The sequence below is a fragment of the Scomber japonicus genome, chromosome 13 (genome assembly GCF_027409825.1).
Source record: "Scomber japonicus isolate fScoJap1 chromosome 13, fScoJap1.pri, whole genome shotgun sequence".
In the NCBI taxonomy this organism is placed as follows: domain Eukaryota; kingdom Metazoa; phylum Chordata; class Actinopteri; order Scombriformes; family Scombridae; genus Scomber; species Scomber japonicus.
In genome coordinates this window covers 9,893,018-9,909,002 of record NC_070590.1, presented here as the reverse complement: position 1 = coordinate 9,909,002, position 15,985 = coordinate 9,893,018, and the positions used below count along the sequence as shown (strand labels likewise).

At 38.5% G+C, this 15,985-nt stretch overlaps 1 protein-coding gene and 1 long non-coding RNA gene across 2 annotated transcripts in view; both read right to left on the bottom strand.

Moving 5' to 3' along the window:
- pdlim4 (PDZ and LIM domain 4) overlaps positions 1–1,389 on the bottom strand; it is a 44,568-nt gene extending 43,179 nt beyond the window's left edge. The window contains exon 1 of the mRNA XM_053331398.1: positions 1,148–1,389. Within this exon, the coding sequence (XP_053187373.1) occupies positions 1,148–1,249 (102 nt within the window). The 5' untranslated portion in view covers positions 1,250–1,389. The remainder of the gene's footprint in view (positions 1–1,147) is intronic.
- A 2,534-nt stretch (positions 1,390–3,923) lies between these two features.
- LOC128371160 (uncharacterized) lies at positions 3,924–4,862 on the bottom strand. The gene is made up of 2 exons (XR_008322792.1): positions 4,735–4,862; positions 3,924–4,111 (listed from the first exon to the last, which is right to left on the bottom strand). It is a non-coding gene; the product is annotated as an uncharacterized LOC128371160 (long non-coding RNA).
- Positions 4,863–15,985: the final 11,123 nt, after the last annotated feature.

Below are 15,985 nucleotides of genomic sequence, written 5' to 3'. Positions count from 1 at the left end.
TTTTTAGGGACAAATTGGTAGGTTTAAAAGCAGAGAGTACTTCAGGTGACCTTCAGGGCTTATTCTACTTCTCTCAACGTAGTTAATCGCCTGCCGTAAATCTAAAAATTACCCCTCTAGTTTGCAGTGCTAGGGCCCTGTAGTTAAAGGGTCGGTTTGGGGCTGGTGATACAGCTGAGCACAACACCTGGAATCCCTCAGCAGCACCAATGAGCTCTGATGAAAAACAAATGTCAGCACCCCCCCGCCGCCTCCTCCCCACATCCCCCTTCTGAAAGCCCTGCAGCAGGAGCGGGATGTGTTTACCCTGGCCGGGATGAACTATTGGCTACTGCCAGATCCACTGCCAGCACACTGACTCTTGACCCATATTTTGAGGGTCAGGAAAGTTCATGAAGGTTTGTGAATACCACGGCAACTACTTCTACTATTCTTAATATTATTAGCAATAATTCAATAACACACATAATAATACAGCAACAATAATCTGAAGTTCTGGATTATGATAATCATGATCCAGACCTCCAGACATAGCATCACTTTTACAGTCTGTCAACAACCACCTGGGACCACTTACTGTCAGAGTCAAAACTTAGACAAATAAGTTTAATTGGCATTATTTATACATTAAGAATTACATTTATTTCACAATTAAGGACCTTACAAACATGAACCATCCCCATATAGTAATAGTTAAGCTGGCCTGTACACAAATTATGAAGTAAAAAAAAAATCCCCCTTTTGTGATATTGAAAGCCATATAACATCAGTCTAATTGATGGTCGTCTAGTGACTCAATAACATGTACAGACGACTTTTACTGCCAGGAATTAGACGACACCATCTGGCAGCTTTTAGAGTAGAGCTCCTGTTCATACGCTTATAATTAGACATTGGCGACCTCTTAATTAAGATTAATTATAGGCTAATTAGGCAACAAGTCCAACTTCACGCAACCTCATCTTTCACTTGCATCCCTTACAATCATTATGTGTTATCTATTATAAGTATATGCATGGAAATAGCTAATAATGGCTCATATGAAGATTTTAAAAAACAACCTCTAAACTGCCCTGAGGTACTGCTGACTCCCTCCGGCGGTGCGTAGGCTACTTTTCAATGAACAGACAGCAACATTGTTACCTACCCTGGAGATGGTTAACGGTGTGCTGAAATCCCGTCCTCCTACCAGACGAAAACCCCAAGGAGAGGGTCCCTTAAGAGTCACGGTCTGGGGCATGTTTGGCATTTTTCTTGGACTGCGAGTAGTGGTGAACGGACAGCTGAGAGGCAGAATGAGAGGAGAGAAATGTCCGCGTTTCCTTGATACACGGGTAAAAAAATGTTTTTAAAAAAACTATCCAGAGTCCTCTGCCTAGATGCTAGGCAACGCTGTCCCGGCTGTGAAAACTTTCCTCCCCTCTTTGATTCAAGTTTAAATAATGAAGCCGCCTCTGACGTGAGATGACGGGACTGTGCTGCCCGCCTTCAGCCGGTCTGTGCAGAGTGGGAGGGGACGGAGCTGCTGCGACAACACCGACATGTGAGCAGTGAGCAATGAGGGAGAAGACCCAACAAAATCTGCTCATTGCATAGAAAAGTGGGATATAAATGTGTTTTTCCTCATTCATTTTCTTTCAGTTCCTCCCAAAAGCATTCTTTGCATCTTGTGGTTCCATTATTGAACTATATCAGTCAATTAATCAATTCGTCAATTGATAGACAATGAATCGCCAAATGTGAATATTGTCTGGTCTGTGATGGTAAACAAAATATATTTGGGTTGTGGATTGATGGTGGTGATAAAAGAGGACAATTAAGCATATTTTCTGGACTATTTTCAGGCATTGTATAGACCAAACACTAATCGATTAATCAAGAAAATATTTCAGAAATGAATTAGTAATGACAATACTAGTTAGTTAGTTGTAGCTCTACAATGAACGTACAGGTATGACTTTATGCATCACTGACTTTCTTTAGTTATTTAAAGCAGCAGGCCACTATTAATTAGTCTATTTCTTTATATATAGGTTTTAAAATGCATGTGTAAGTAACAGTTAGATTAACAAATGCATTAAGTTTTATTTCTATTTGAAAAAAATGGCTTTTATGGATGTCACAGATAAATGTAATTATTGGTTGAGAAACAATATGTAGGCTAATTGAAAATACCAAAACTATAGTACTTCCATATCAATAAAGCAAATCTTTAACAGTATCAAAAAAACATGAATAACATTCATAATCCTTGTTTTCTTTTTTGTTAGCATGTGTATTCAATGACATTTCAAGTCAAAGGGTAAAACTAATGCATTATCTTCTGCTTTGAAGCCTCGTGAATGGCTACATACCATCAGTATTTAATTCTCTTTTGAATAAAGCTATAAAAAACTATAAAAGTTTGAATTATCTTAACATTGTTTCATGCATCATACATTTTGACATATGAATTAATTTGTAAATAATACAGCACCAAAAAAAAAGAAGAAACAAAAACCTCAATGGGAAGCTGACCAAATGCTGGCGCTTGGTTCTTGGTAGGATAATCCAAACAGGCACTTAAAATGTAAGTCTGTCAATAACTCACTGATCATGGTCTCAAGCAAACAGCTGTGAGGCCTGGGTATCAACTTCAACAATGAAGACGCTTTGCTGTGATTTGGACTCATCACTGGCAGAGAAGACCTCTCCCATTTGTTAAAGGATATCCTAGTATCCTCTCTGCCCCCACGTCTTGATTCTTTCATTTCCCCAGTCAATTACAGAGTGAGTCACTGAGCTAGACTATGATTTTTCTACTGCAGAGAAGATGATCTCATAGACATTCCTGGGAATCTATCTTTCAGACAACAGCAGGCATGTAGATCTCTGTCTGGGGGTCTGAGTCAATCTGAGTCAGGCACTAACCTATCCCAGTCACTGTTTAACAAGTGGCACAGTTATGTCAAACCAACTGGGTCTCAACATCAGGTATAGTTGTCATTGCATTATGAGTGACAATGTTTGTGTGGTATTTTATAAACATTTCACAATCAGCTACTGTGATGCAATAAAGCTTGTTAGGAAAGTAGGAACTGAGGCAAGCTGTGATTGTTTTAACAAAGGGAAACATGCTGAAGGAAGAATATGAGTTAGATCATTTCAAATCAATTCAGTGTACACAATCCTCCTCCTAGGAGTTTGGACTCAGAAAAAACAGAAATAAGGCAAATAAGACTTGGGGCATCTACTGCAGAACATCCAAACAAAATATACATATGTGAGTGCATGTTCACACAGGTACAAACACACAGCTATACAGTAATTTGCATGCATGGTCATGTAAATAAAGCCAATAGCAACTATCATCAAAGTGTATGTAAAGACTGCACTTTAAGAATACTTGTTCCCCAGCATACTTTTAAAAATGACTAACAAAAGAACAAAAAGGGATGAGAGGACTGATGTCTGCACGGGAGATTTATGGGGCAGATGAATGGGCTGACATTTCGGATATGCGTTTTCTTCAAAGACTGTTCCCAATAAATCTGAGTCAAACTACAGAGAGCTCTCATTTCTCTGTTCTTTTTCCCCCGGATGGTCATCATTCGACATACCCTCGGCAGCGCCTAAGTCCTTTTAAATCTCTACAAATCAATTTACTCTCTGATTTTGTCTCTGCAGCCAAGAAGGACCTGAAGAGAAACAGGTAAGACCCACGGTGCTGTAATTATGAGCTTAGTCTGGATTACGTCTGCTGTCTGGAAGAACGATGTCAGTTAAGATGTTGCACAAACTTTGATTCCTCAACTCCGTCACTGGTAGCAAATACAGTCTAATAATTATAGCTATTAGAAGACAATACTCATAGCAACTTTACTGACAAATATTTTTAATAGAACACCTCACTCATGAAGGACCCACATGCAGACACCCGGGCAGACAGATCAAATGAGAAGGGCTTTAATAAATTAAATCCAAAAGACAGACTTACAGATTAGTAACAGGAAGGCAGTCCAAAACATATAAACATGTCCAAAGGGGCAAGGCAGGCAGCCAGGTCAAAAACAGGCGGAAAGTCTAAACCACAGGAACAGGAACAGGGAACTGAATACAGGATACAGGATGGCTGAAAGACAAGTGTTCAACATTGACAAATTGGCAGTGAACGCATAACAGAGGACCAGTACATAAAGTACTAGAAGTGATGAGATAATAAGCAGCAGGTGAGTACAATTGGGTGGTGGCAACAGGTGAGCAGATGGGTGTGGTACCCAGGCAGGGAAGTCCGGGGGGCATCTGGTCGACAGGTGGAGAATGGCAAAGTTGGCAGGGAAAGAGGCAGAGAGGGCAAGAGGAACACAAAACACGGGCCCAAAGGTCTTTAAAATCTTTTGAATGCAACATTGCAAGAGATTTCTAACTGGTAGACCAGATACTGTACGTAACCAGAATTAAATAGTGGCTGCAGTAAAAAAAACAAAAAAACAAAAACAATATTAACTGTATATATGACATATCATCATAATGATTTGTCATAGGATCATAATTCAATATGGTGTAGCCGTACAAATCTGATAATAAACATGCTGAATATATTTGTTCGGAAAGCAACATTAACTCTGAGGTTTTCAACAAAAAATAAAGCTGCACTAATCAACATTGTTTTTACATCATCAGTGGCTTATATCTGACTGACTGTATGTGTCATAAGGAGCTAGGTGTAATGACAAACCCAAGGATAATAATCACTTGACTTTACAGTTCCTCTCAGCCCTGCGAACCGTTGTAACCTCTCTCTGCTCATTGTTTTGGTTTTAAGACTTCACTTTTTGACTCAGTTTCAACTGCTCTCATCAACCCAGTTTCCTGCAGCAGCAAAAAAAAAAAATCAGGTAAATCCACTGTACTTATAGCTTCGCAGCACAAAACAGAGAGATAAAGTTAGCAACTGAACATGGCATATGAAGCCAGATATTTCCCCCAGGTGTAGGTTGAGACCAAAACAGAACTAACTTCAGAGAGAAATTTGACTTATTTATCAGGCAGCCAGAAGCACATGACTCCTAATGTTGCTACATGTCATACAATAGGGCCCAAAAGTCTAAAACCACTTTCCCATTGGGATGTGTAAGCAAGTGGTGCTAACACGTTTTCCACAACAAGCTATTAACATGTCAATGTTGTGTAGCTACAGCTTGTTGTATTGCCCCCAAGTGGGCAAAAAATCAATTCATACGCGTTTGTTTGCAAGATAAGTTTGGAATTAAAAACCCACATTTATCATTTTAATAGTAGAATCCCTTTAGGCCATTGCAATCATTTTCCAAGTGTTTGGAACCACTGAAGTCTGCTGGAGGCAAATCTAGCAGCACATGTATATCTCAATTAGTAAGATCTTTGCTTCCTTAACAAAAAAACATTGAGTCTTAGCTCTGTTTTCTAGTTCATACAACATTTGGTAGCTTTATGTCCCCCGCAGTGCAAATGGTTAGTTCTCTGTAATGGTACAGGCTGGAAACAATGGTGCCACTTACAGTGCTATGCCTTAAGCACCCCATGGGGAAGCAAATAGTTGTAGGGAAATCATGAAGCTTAATTCATGTGGTTGCAATATTGCTGAGTCAGAAATGAAAAACAGATGATTTCATAGCATAAGACAACCACAAGCCCATAAGAATCATACTTATCATTGGCAAGTTGATGTAATTATAAATAATTTACTGAGAAGAACAACTGATACTGGAGTAAATACCTAAGACCAAATCCTTGTATTTATATAGAGAGTAAATGCAACTTTCTGTCATAATAAATCAAACCACTAACCCATGAATACTCCAAATCAAGCTGTTAAACAGTGATGAGTTAATGTGCTTGCACTGAGCAGCTGCCATGTATGCATGAGAGATTTAACATGGCTGCATAAAACAAAGCAAACATAGCAAAGCAAGCATTGTTACATGTATTTTTCCTTATGTATGAATTTAATACTGGGTAAAAAGGACATTTGATAGCATTTTTGTATTTAACAACAAATACGAATTTAATAGATTTTCAATGTGACATGAATTTCCCATGCAACATTAAAATCAAATCACCACACAGAAAACAAAGGCAAGAGTTCTTATTACATTAAATTACATTTTTATGTTCAGCATAGTCCTGCCGATACTAATTACCACACAATTGTTTTTTTGTGAGGAGGTGCATGGTATTTTTTTGTGGAGGGAGACATATTGTTCATGCCAAGATGAAAAATAGCAAACTGTCCTATCACAAATTAAGGGAGGTACCATTGGCAAGCTTATGGTCACTAAGAGGAGTTGGTGGTAGCCATGACAGACAACCTTTCGCAGTTTTTTGTGGGACTGACTCAATTCCGAGAAGAGAAGAAGGACAGTAATTCTGTGTATTTAAGTTTTGAAGGGGAATTGCTGGATAGAGCGTACCATGATTATATGTGTTAGAGGGTGAGGCCATATGAGAGCGCTCCCCTCAGATGTCTCAGTTGTCAAGAATATGGGCATGTTGCTGCTCTATGTGGAAGAGTCAGAAGATGTGGGACATGTGGGAGGTGTGGGAAGGACAACTGCAATGTAGAGATGTGAAAAGTTGAGAATGGGCAAGGAAGGTGTCTGCATTGTGAGGGAAATCCCAATACAGGATCAACACAGTGTCAAACAAGAATTAAGGATGGGAAAGTGAATAAGATGAGAGTAGAAAAGGAATTGTTATACACTGAAGAAAATGGAGAGAAATTGTGGCAGTACAAAAGGAAGCCAGAGCAGAAAAGCAAAAGCTCATAAGAACATCTGCAAGGAAAAGTTTTTTTGGCATTCATTGGCATGGTCATAAGTTGCACTGTGAAATAAAGGGGGAGTCGGAAAGAATAAAGATGGTGCTGGACACTGCCAGGAGATAATGTGAACAGTGTAGACATATATGGAGAGGATCTACTGTAGATACGACATCAACTAAGGCAATTGTGTCTGGGTTATAGAATGGAAAATGTCACGAACGGGATCATTTTCGGTGGATTTGTAAATCGTTGATAATGTGAAGTTGTTCCATTCCAGCCAATGGCGGCAGTGCAACATTTACGAATGCCAGTCACCATAAAACAAAACAGAAGCTTCTTGTGGGTTAGCCATGTGACAATAATGGACATAGCCATCATGATGTCACAGACTGGTATTGGACTCCTATTTTGAAGCCTCAAGTTTGGCAATTTGACCATATTTGGACGAGAGCATTTAGCTGGGGAGTAGCTCCCCAGGATCCAACTACAGCACTGCATGCACCACCATGGAAACGACTTGTCAATCACAACATAGGCACACCCTAAAGCATGCTATTGTCTATTTTACTGTACTCTGGGATCATAATTGAAAACTTAACATCACGCTGTATTATAGAAGACTCAAACTAGTGAGTTATACCATAAACTCGTTGGGGAAAATGTTTATTGAGGTAATAAGTCAAGACGGAATTAAGATAGGCTAGTAGACTTTAGTACAAACCAACTTCCTTTTGGAGACAGTGGAATCCCCCTCTGCTGGCCATTAGAAATAATGCAGGTTTAAGGCATTTTCACATTGCCTTCACTTTTCAGACCCCAAGCTACCCACTTGGGGCTTCCCTCCTGGAGAGACATTTCTATTGACTGTACATTAAGTTATATTTGTGACAGACTTCTCCTCTTGGCAGATATCCTAGTTGACAGCAAAGCTTAGTAGTTATATCTTATGCTCGTTATCTCACAGTGACTGGTTTAATGGAGGAGGATAAACTTATAAAGGTCCACATGGTAGACTACAGAATGAATATATGTTGCATTGCATAAAGTTAGTACTCCAGTACTGATGAAAGCAGACAGTCAAGAAGACAAACTGTTAATTTTTAATTAATGTACAGGTACAAAATGACACTGAGTACATCTCTTCTTACAGTGGTTCTCTGAAATTAAGCAGTGTTGTCAACAAAATTGATAGTTTAAGTTGTTTCTACTTTTAGTGGTCATTTTTCACCTGTTATTTTCCTAGCAAAGGAATTGCTGCCGATGATTCAGTTTGCCAAGCTAAAAGCATAAAAAGCATTCTTTTGTCAGACTCGTATCATAACAGCTGTGTTTCCCTGCCACACACACAAAGACACATGTAGACTGACCAGATGCTAGCTATGAATATTTAATGTGCCACTGAAGCATTAAGGTTATTGGAATAACAGACAAATAGGGATGAATCTTCAAGAATAGCCCATTAATATGACTATACAACCCAACAAGAACAATATATTCACTAGCAGTGTGCTGACTTCAATGTAAGAGATGTCAAGTGTCTAGGTAGATGTTTTTAAATGGAAAAATATATATTATTATATGATTTGATGGCTGAATATAAAGTGACTGATGCATGAGCAGTATTATACAATAATAATTTCCCCCTGCATGTTCCCACACTTTAACTGTCAGTACGTTTTTTTTCATACTATTTTTTCCTATACTGTTCCTAGTAAGTATCTAACAACTGACTGAAATTGCAAAACAATCCAAGATGAATGCAGATCTCTGTTTTTGCTTAGAAGAGCAGAAAATAGAACTGAGCATTCATTTCTGATTAGAACTGCTTTAAGACATGTTGCAGCACGTCACCTTAGCATGTCACCCACTCCATCCAGGATGCAACTGAAATGTACCTTGGCTGGCATTTGTGTGTATATTTCACCACTACTCTTATATCTTATATTTGAACTAGTAAAACTGTGACTTTTCTCATGCCCTTTCTATATTTCTCTCTCTCTCTCTCTCTCTTGGTTAATCTTATTAAACTCACCAGGATGAATCATCAAACCATTTCCACCAAACCATCCACCCAAAACCTAAAACAGCTATAGACAACTTCCCTCCAGTGTTACAAAGAAAAACCATAATTGACACCAAGCCCAATCATTACAGCAGAATAAGGCCAATATGATGCTGTGACTATAGGCTTTAAACCACTACTCAAACAGTGCTGCACTCCCTTGTAAACAACCCATTTGACAAGAGCATTCATTGTGCAGGACCACAGCAACAAGAGTGGCATTAGGAATTTATGTGGGCACTGTTAAAGTAAATCAATCATCCAGAGGCTGATTGCACAACAGTTAGTTAGAATCGAGGATGCATGTTTGTTGTTCCAACCATGTAAGATATACATTCTGGGAACTACTGAAACCACTCCCATTTGTCACGATTACATTTAGCATTTAGCACAGCCTGGATGACTCCAGGTTCTCATTAAATAATGGACATTTTTTGGTTGTTCTCCAAAGCAGAAGAAATGTCTTATTCTGTTTAAGAGTCAACCTATATTAGTAAAAGTCCAGAAAAGATAGAAATGTGTAATTTATTTTTAAGCATGATGTTCATGATCTCTGATATTAATTGTCCTCACCATGGACAATTAATATCAGAGATCAGAGAAAACTATTTTTGTTTTATTGCTTTTTTAATGGTTATCAGAATCAATGACACTACATGAATACTACGGGAATTGATTGGGTCCAAATTCACTAATGGACATAGCAAGTTCATTCTCCTTAAATAGTTGCTTTAATCATTCCTTCTGATCATACAGGCCATTGAGAGATCCCTTCATTATGCACATTCAATGTAAATGATGAGGGACAAAACCCACAGCCCCCCTCCCTGCAAAAAATGTATTTAAAAGTTTAGTTTTGAAGTGGAGCACCCTTGTGGTCGTGAAGTTAGAGCGCATGTCACATACTCACAGTGTCCCTGGTTCAATTCCGGCTAGGGAGCTGTGCTTCATGTCATTCCTCTTTCTCTCCTTGTTTCCTGTCATCCTCTTTGTCAGATACTATCTAAATAAAGGCATAAAAGCCAAAATAACAATAATTTTTTAAAGTTTATTTGAAGCTAATATCAGGAGTCTGCTCTCCAAATGAGTCAAATCAAGTCAATATTTGTCAAAGTTAGTTAGTTGTTTCTTCCAAATTCTGTTATAATCATTGCTAAACATCAAACAGTGTCCATCAAGACACAAAGAGGACATTTTAAATGAAAAGACTCTAACTGTGGAAGATACTTATTTTATTTTACTAACATGGATGACTGAAGCCTCACATTATCATCAGAAAAATATTTAGATGAGTTTTGTCTTAAAAGAAGGATTTTGTCATCACTTACATTGTAAATGTGTTTTGTGGTGATCTTCTAATGGTCAGTCTGAACAGGAGGAATGATGAGTGAGCAAAACCTGTTTCAATGTTCCTATGGGCACCTGAGTGCTGTTTCAAGATAGACCTGTAAAATTGAACCTGTCCTTTAAGTTTGCACCTATGTGTCAGATCTAAAGTATAGCAAAAGTCTGTGTTTGTACAACTGGCCAGGTTTAATTTGGCTAAATATTACAGCTTTCTGGTAACAATCTTGCCACAATGTGATAACATTTTACGTTGTGTTGTTGCAGTTCATGTTCCAGACAAATAATTGATTAAAATTGTATTTCCATGTGAAAGATGATTGCCTCATGAACAAAATATTTGAAAGTACTGATCCTTGTTTGCTTTACAGAAAAAATAAGGAACCAACAAATTATTATCAGGAACTGAACCACTGCTGGTGGAGGTAAAGAGAAATGAAATTAAGGGAAATGATGCTCGAGGCCTCGAACTGTGGACTCATCTGATGTTGATTCAGATCTAAATGAATCATTACTAAATGCCTCACACAAAGATATTAAACTAGATCAACAGTGTAACAATGCATTCTTTGTCCTGTGCTGGAACTTTCTGACCCGTGAAGAACACACAAATGTTTCCCATGTGTACACATGCCAGCTGTTGACAACTGAGATCAGCACATTCACTGCTTTGTTCGTATTTACAGTACATGCACAATACCACAGGGTTCAAGGTCGCTACTATTGATGCCAGCTGGCAGGACGGTCTCTCTGACTGCCTGTCTGTCTATATCAACATGTGGAATGCTTTCTAATGTTGAGTACATTGTATATACACATCTATAATACAATACATACACATGTAACATAAATATCATTTAGTAAACATTGTACAGCAAAAACATAAGTAATCCAATGTGATCAATGACCCAACTATGAAATAAACAAACTTGTGTCATCACATTACTATGTATGTTTCATGTTGTTCTGTCAGGTCAGAGTCAGGTGCATGAATGGTAGATTAATCCAGGCCAAATGAGTACATACTGTAAATCAGATCATGGTCAGATTCAGTACAATATTAATTTCACAAATTATGAAGTGGTATACCCATACTATAGCTTATGTAGAAAGTAATACAATGCATTATTTTGATTATAATACTTTAGTATTTTCACCTCTATACCAATGAAATATGAATGATTTTATATTAAACAATCCAAATGAAGCAAACACATCATTCACAACTCTTACACATATATACATATATTATACTACTACACTACTTTTAAACGCTTAGCATCTCTTTTTTAAGGATCATTGTCCCTGTTACTCTGGATAATCCACATGTTTCATAGTCATCTGTTTATGTGGGGACTTTTTTTAGATAATAGAAAAGAGTTCCAATAAAAACTGTCCACAATATTTTTAAAACCTGCACAAAAATTATCCATTAATTTTTGGGTCTGGCAAAAGATGCAGAGACAATTATCCCAAAACCTGGAAAAATAAAACCTGAAATTATCCTCATGGATAATTGAGAGAATATTTCATTTTAATTATTCATCCACTGGGTGAGCAAACCTTTAAATAGAATTGTAAATGCTGGACATTTCCTTACAACTGTTTTTTAACTGTATTTAACAGTAGCTGTGTGTTTGTAATCCTTGCTACAGTAGTAAATGGGTCTACTTAACGCACGCTGTTCCGTCTACTGGACGGGACGGATGTTAGGAGGTAGCCACAAGTTCTTCTGGATGTTTTAAACGCCAACCCTTAAACATATATATTCATGCCGTACATCGTTGGAAAGCTTAGATTGTCCTGATTCATTCAAGACCACTCACTACTTATATGGGTGCTCACAGCCGTAATAGTATTAGCGATTAGCTCGGCTAGCCCCTGAGCTAAGTAAGAAAAGCTATAATGCCTACATACCTTCAAAGTCTTCCCTTTATCCACAACGATCATCTTATGACTCAGCACTTTCTGTACAGCTCGCCAAATATCCATTCTTGTGAAATATGAAATCCGTTTCCATAAAACCGAAATACTTTCCTCAATATGTCCATGTATTTAGTCCAACACGTAACGTAATAACACAAATAACAAACCATATACGGTCCGTTTACGTCATTTCCTGACCTGCGCGTCCATCTCAGAGTACACGTGACTAGATGTTTACGACCGTGAGCCTCTTCTGCTTCTGACGACACCACACACAAGCCAATCGGTGTTTAGGATTAGGCAGTACATGTCTCCAAAGCCAATGAGGACATGTGACCGACGACAATGACGACATGGCTTTGATTGACTGCTGTTCTAGCCTATGGAAATATTCGGTGAAATGAAGTTGATAACCTTTTAGCCAATAGTCTGAGGTTTCCAACGGTGTATGACACTAAGCTATTAAGTTCGGCTGTCCATAAACAAACTCCAAGCGTAACCGGCGTGCGCCCTGTGCGTAAAAGAGTTGAACCATATATCATTACGCACTCGGCATTTTGGTACACGGTTGGTTCTTCTTCGACTTAACATATGACTTATACCAAAATAAACAGATAGATAGATAGATAGATATGGCCAAACAAAAAAATATGGTTATATGTAATAATAATAATAATAATATGGCGTCAGCTTTCATTTGATTGTAGGCAAAAGGGATGTGAAGTTATAGGTGTTTGATTGCGGTTATACAGCTTTGGTAACCAAGTGTCCATTTGGAGTCTCCAAAAAGGACCTGAGGAAAACGCATGGACATACCTGTTGAAAAATAATTCTGAAAAATTCATCTTTTGGTCTTTTGACTCCAAATTTGGACTGCATGAAGCCAAGACCTGTGGCTGTGGCCTCATTGTGTCTATATCCTGCTGAGAGGTCCCTGAATGTCTGTACACATGTCATTGTAAAGGCAAACCTATGGGCGAGTAAACAACCCCATAATTGTAACCTCTGCCACTCTTTGTCAGTAAGTCACAGAATCACACAGACACTTTTACAAGAATCCTGAGAGTGTTTCCTTTCCAATGATACCAGACACATCTCTGAGTCTCAAACTATGTGGGATCTGTGCTGCTCACAACTTGGGCATGTCGTTTAGGCTAACAGCATAAAAAACAGGGGCGTGTGTTAAGTGGTTAAGGGATTTAACAAGCTCAGTGCTCTGTGATTCCTCTTTCTGTTGGTTAGTAATTGGGAACTTAGTTGGTTACAGGAATGTTACAAAGCTCACTCTGTGTAGCTTCATAGTGTATGCTGGGGACTCTCGTTTGCCTGTGAAACTAGGACAGAAGCACACAGTGTTGGGAAGTGTTTACCTCAAAATAAAGAAAATAAACCGTATAAATGGATTAGTGCTTTCCTTCTGCTGTGAAAAAGTGTGTTCCTGCGCTATAAATCTTTTCAAAACCACCTCAGGAGTTTCACTTTGCCTAACTTCAAAGAATAAGCACAAACCACAAAAACACCACGCCACAAGAGGAACAGGTGTTGTGTAGTGCAGATAGAAAATGACACACATAAAGTGATGGGGAAGTCCCTGATAAGTGAGTCATACAAGGAAATCTAATGCTGAAGAGAGTGCAGAGACAAAGAAGGATACTAGCAGGATGATCCAGTGAATGTTATTTTTAAACATTCACACTCAGAGTTTGTTAAGAGAAGAATTTCATCTTTGCTAAATTGAATTCAACAGAGAAGCAATAGATTCAGTACTCTTTTAACCACATTATAGAACTTAAAATCTTTGTAACTTACTATACCTAAATTGAGGTCCAAGGGCCGTGAAGTAAATGGATCTTAGTTCCAGCAATTTCTAATTCACTCAGTGTTTCTCTTGATCAATATTCAAGGGGCAATATATTCTGATAAGATGTTTTACTCTTTCTCCCACTGATGTGGAGTAGATACATAAAAATCACATTTTAAGATGGTTCCCAGCACACCATCTTTAACAAAAAGTGTCTTTGTTAGACACCTTAAAATGCTTAATTGGACCAAATGAGGTACAATGAATGTCAGCTGTGTTTAGTCTAAATATAGGCTAGCTTTGCTTTGATATTTAGCTTTTACATTCCCAATTAGCAGTTGGGCTAGCTTTGAGCTAGTATTGACTCTTGGAAATCTGGTATATCATTTATCTTGCTACCTGAGACCTCAAATATTTGTGCATCTTTTAAAGTCGTTTGAGCCAAGCTTCCCCCATAGTTCCCATTTCATGACTATCAAGTTTGATGTTTTGAAATGTATGGCTTGTGAACCCACTCTCAAACTAATTACTTCCACTTAATTCAACCACTACTGCATTGATACAGCTGAACTCCCTAGAGACACATAAAGAAATGCATACACATGCAAACAACAGCACTTCAAATACACATACAAAGCAGGACATTAGCATCAAAGGTTTTGTTTGACAAGTCCGGTCCTGAATTTGAGACAAGCAATTATATGGTGTTGTTAACAGGGAGACCAACTGGGAGGAGTGAGACTTTCACAGTCACAGAGGTATGCTGCTGCTTCAATGTTAGGGCAAAGCCAGTGTCCACACATAGACAAAGAAAGGTTGTGTTACCCCTGGGGCACAGACATAAATGGCAGGCTAGCTGAAGTGATTCTTATAGCTGTGGAGTACAGAAGTGAGTCATGAAGTTCTTAGTCATGACAGGAGGATTCTGCAGCTTCATCAGCCAAACCTATCCTTAAATTTAAACATTTGAATTATTTAATTATTGGCTCTGTTGCCCAAATGCTTTGGAAATATAATTTGTGAAGGAGACAAAACAGGTGATACCAGAGAGGCTACAGTGGATGACGTGACAGTCAAACAGAACAGAGAAGGGGGAAAAAACAACAATAAAGAAGGTGAGAAAATTGGGAATTGAAAGGAAGATGTCCCACGTCTTTGGATTTTTGTTTATTGCTGCGTGAGGCTTGGGTTTTCCCTTCCTTAGCCACCTCCAGGCCCTAGAGAGCAAGCTAATTGTCGGAGAGGTGCACCCCGTTGCCCACTCACCCATTCTGAACACTCCAGGACCAATGGGAAAGAGCCTGTTCCTGTGTGGGGAGAGTTTTTTTCTTCTTCTTTTTTTTTCATTCCCTCCTTCTTCCTTCATTCCCTTTTCTTCCCCCTCTCCTCTACCCCCATCTCCTGAGCAATTTGTTAGTCTGAACCTCACTGGTTTTGGTTTAAAAACAAAGTATATTCTCTGTATATTTTAATATTTTTTGCCACACTATGAGCATGGCTCTGGGGTTGGCAGTTAGTCTTTGATCAAAAATTATGTTGACAAATACTGGATAGATTGAAACATCCATATTCTTTCACAAGATGAATTGCAATAACTTTGGTGATGTCTCAATTTTTCATGTAGCGCCATCATCAAGTTAAATATTTCAGTAGGTTTTTTCTTCTTCTTCTTCTTACAGAAGATGTTCTCAGTAGGAAAAGCAAAGATGTAACATTAACATAAATCAGGTTAAATTGGTTTAGAGCATCACTTTTTCTTGGCTGTTGGTGGTTCTATCTATGTCTCTGTGTTACACAGTTTGTGACTGAACTTTGGCTTAACCTTTTTTGGATCTCCAGTGGAAACCACGCTGATGTATGAGCATTTCCCACAAGACTATTAAATAACTCTGATTTTAACTTACGTGCAGTCACCAGTGCACTTAGCAGGGGCAGTGTCCAGATCGTAAGATCACTGTGTTCTTCTCTGAGGAGCACTGGAACATGGGATGAATTATAGCTACTGGTCAGCAGCTGCTGTTAAACACCCCCATCACCACACACACGCACGCGCACGCGCGCACACACACAC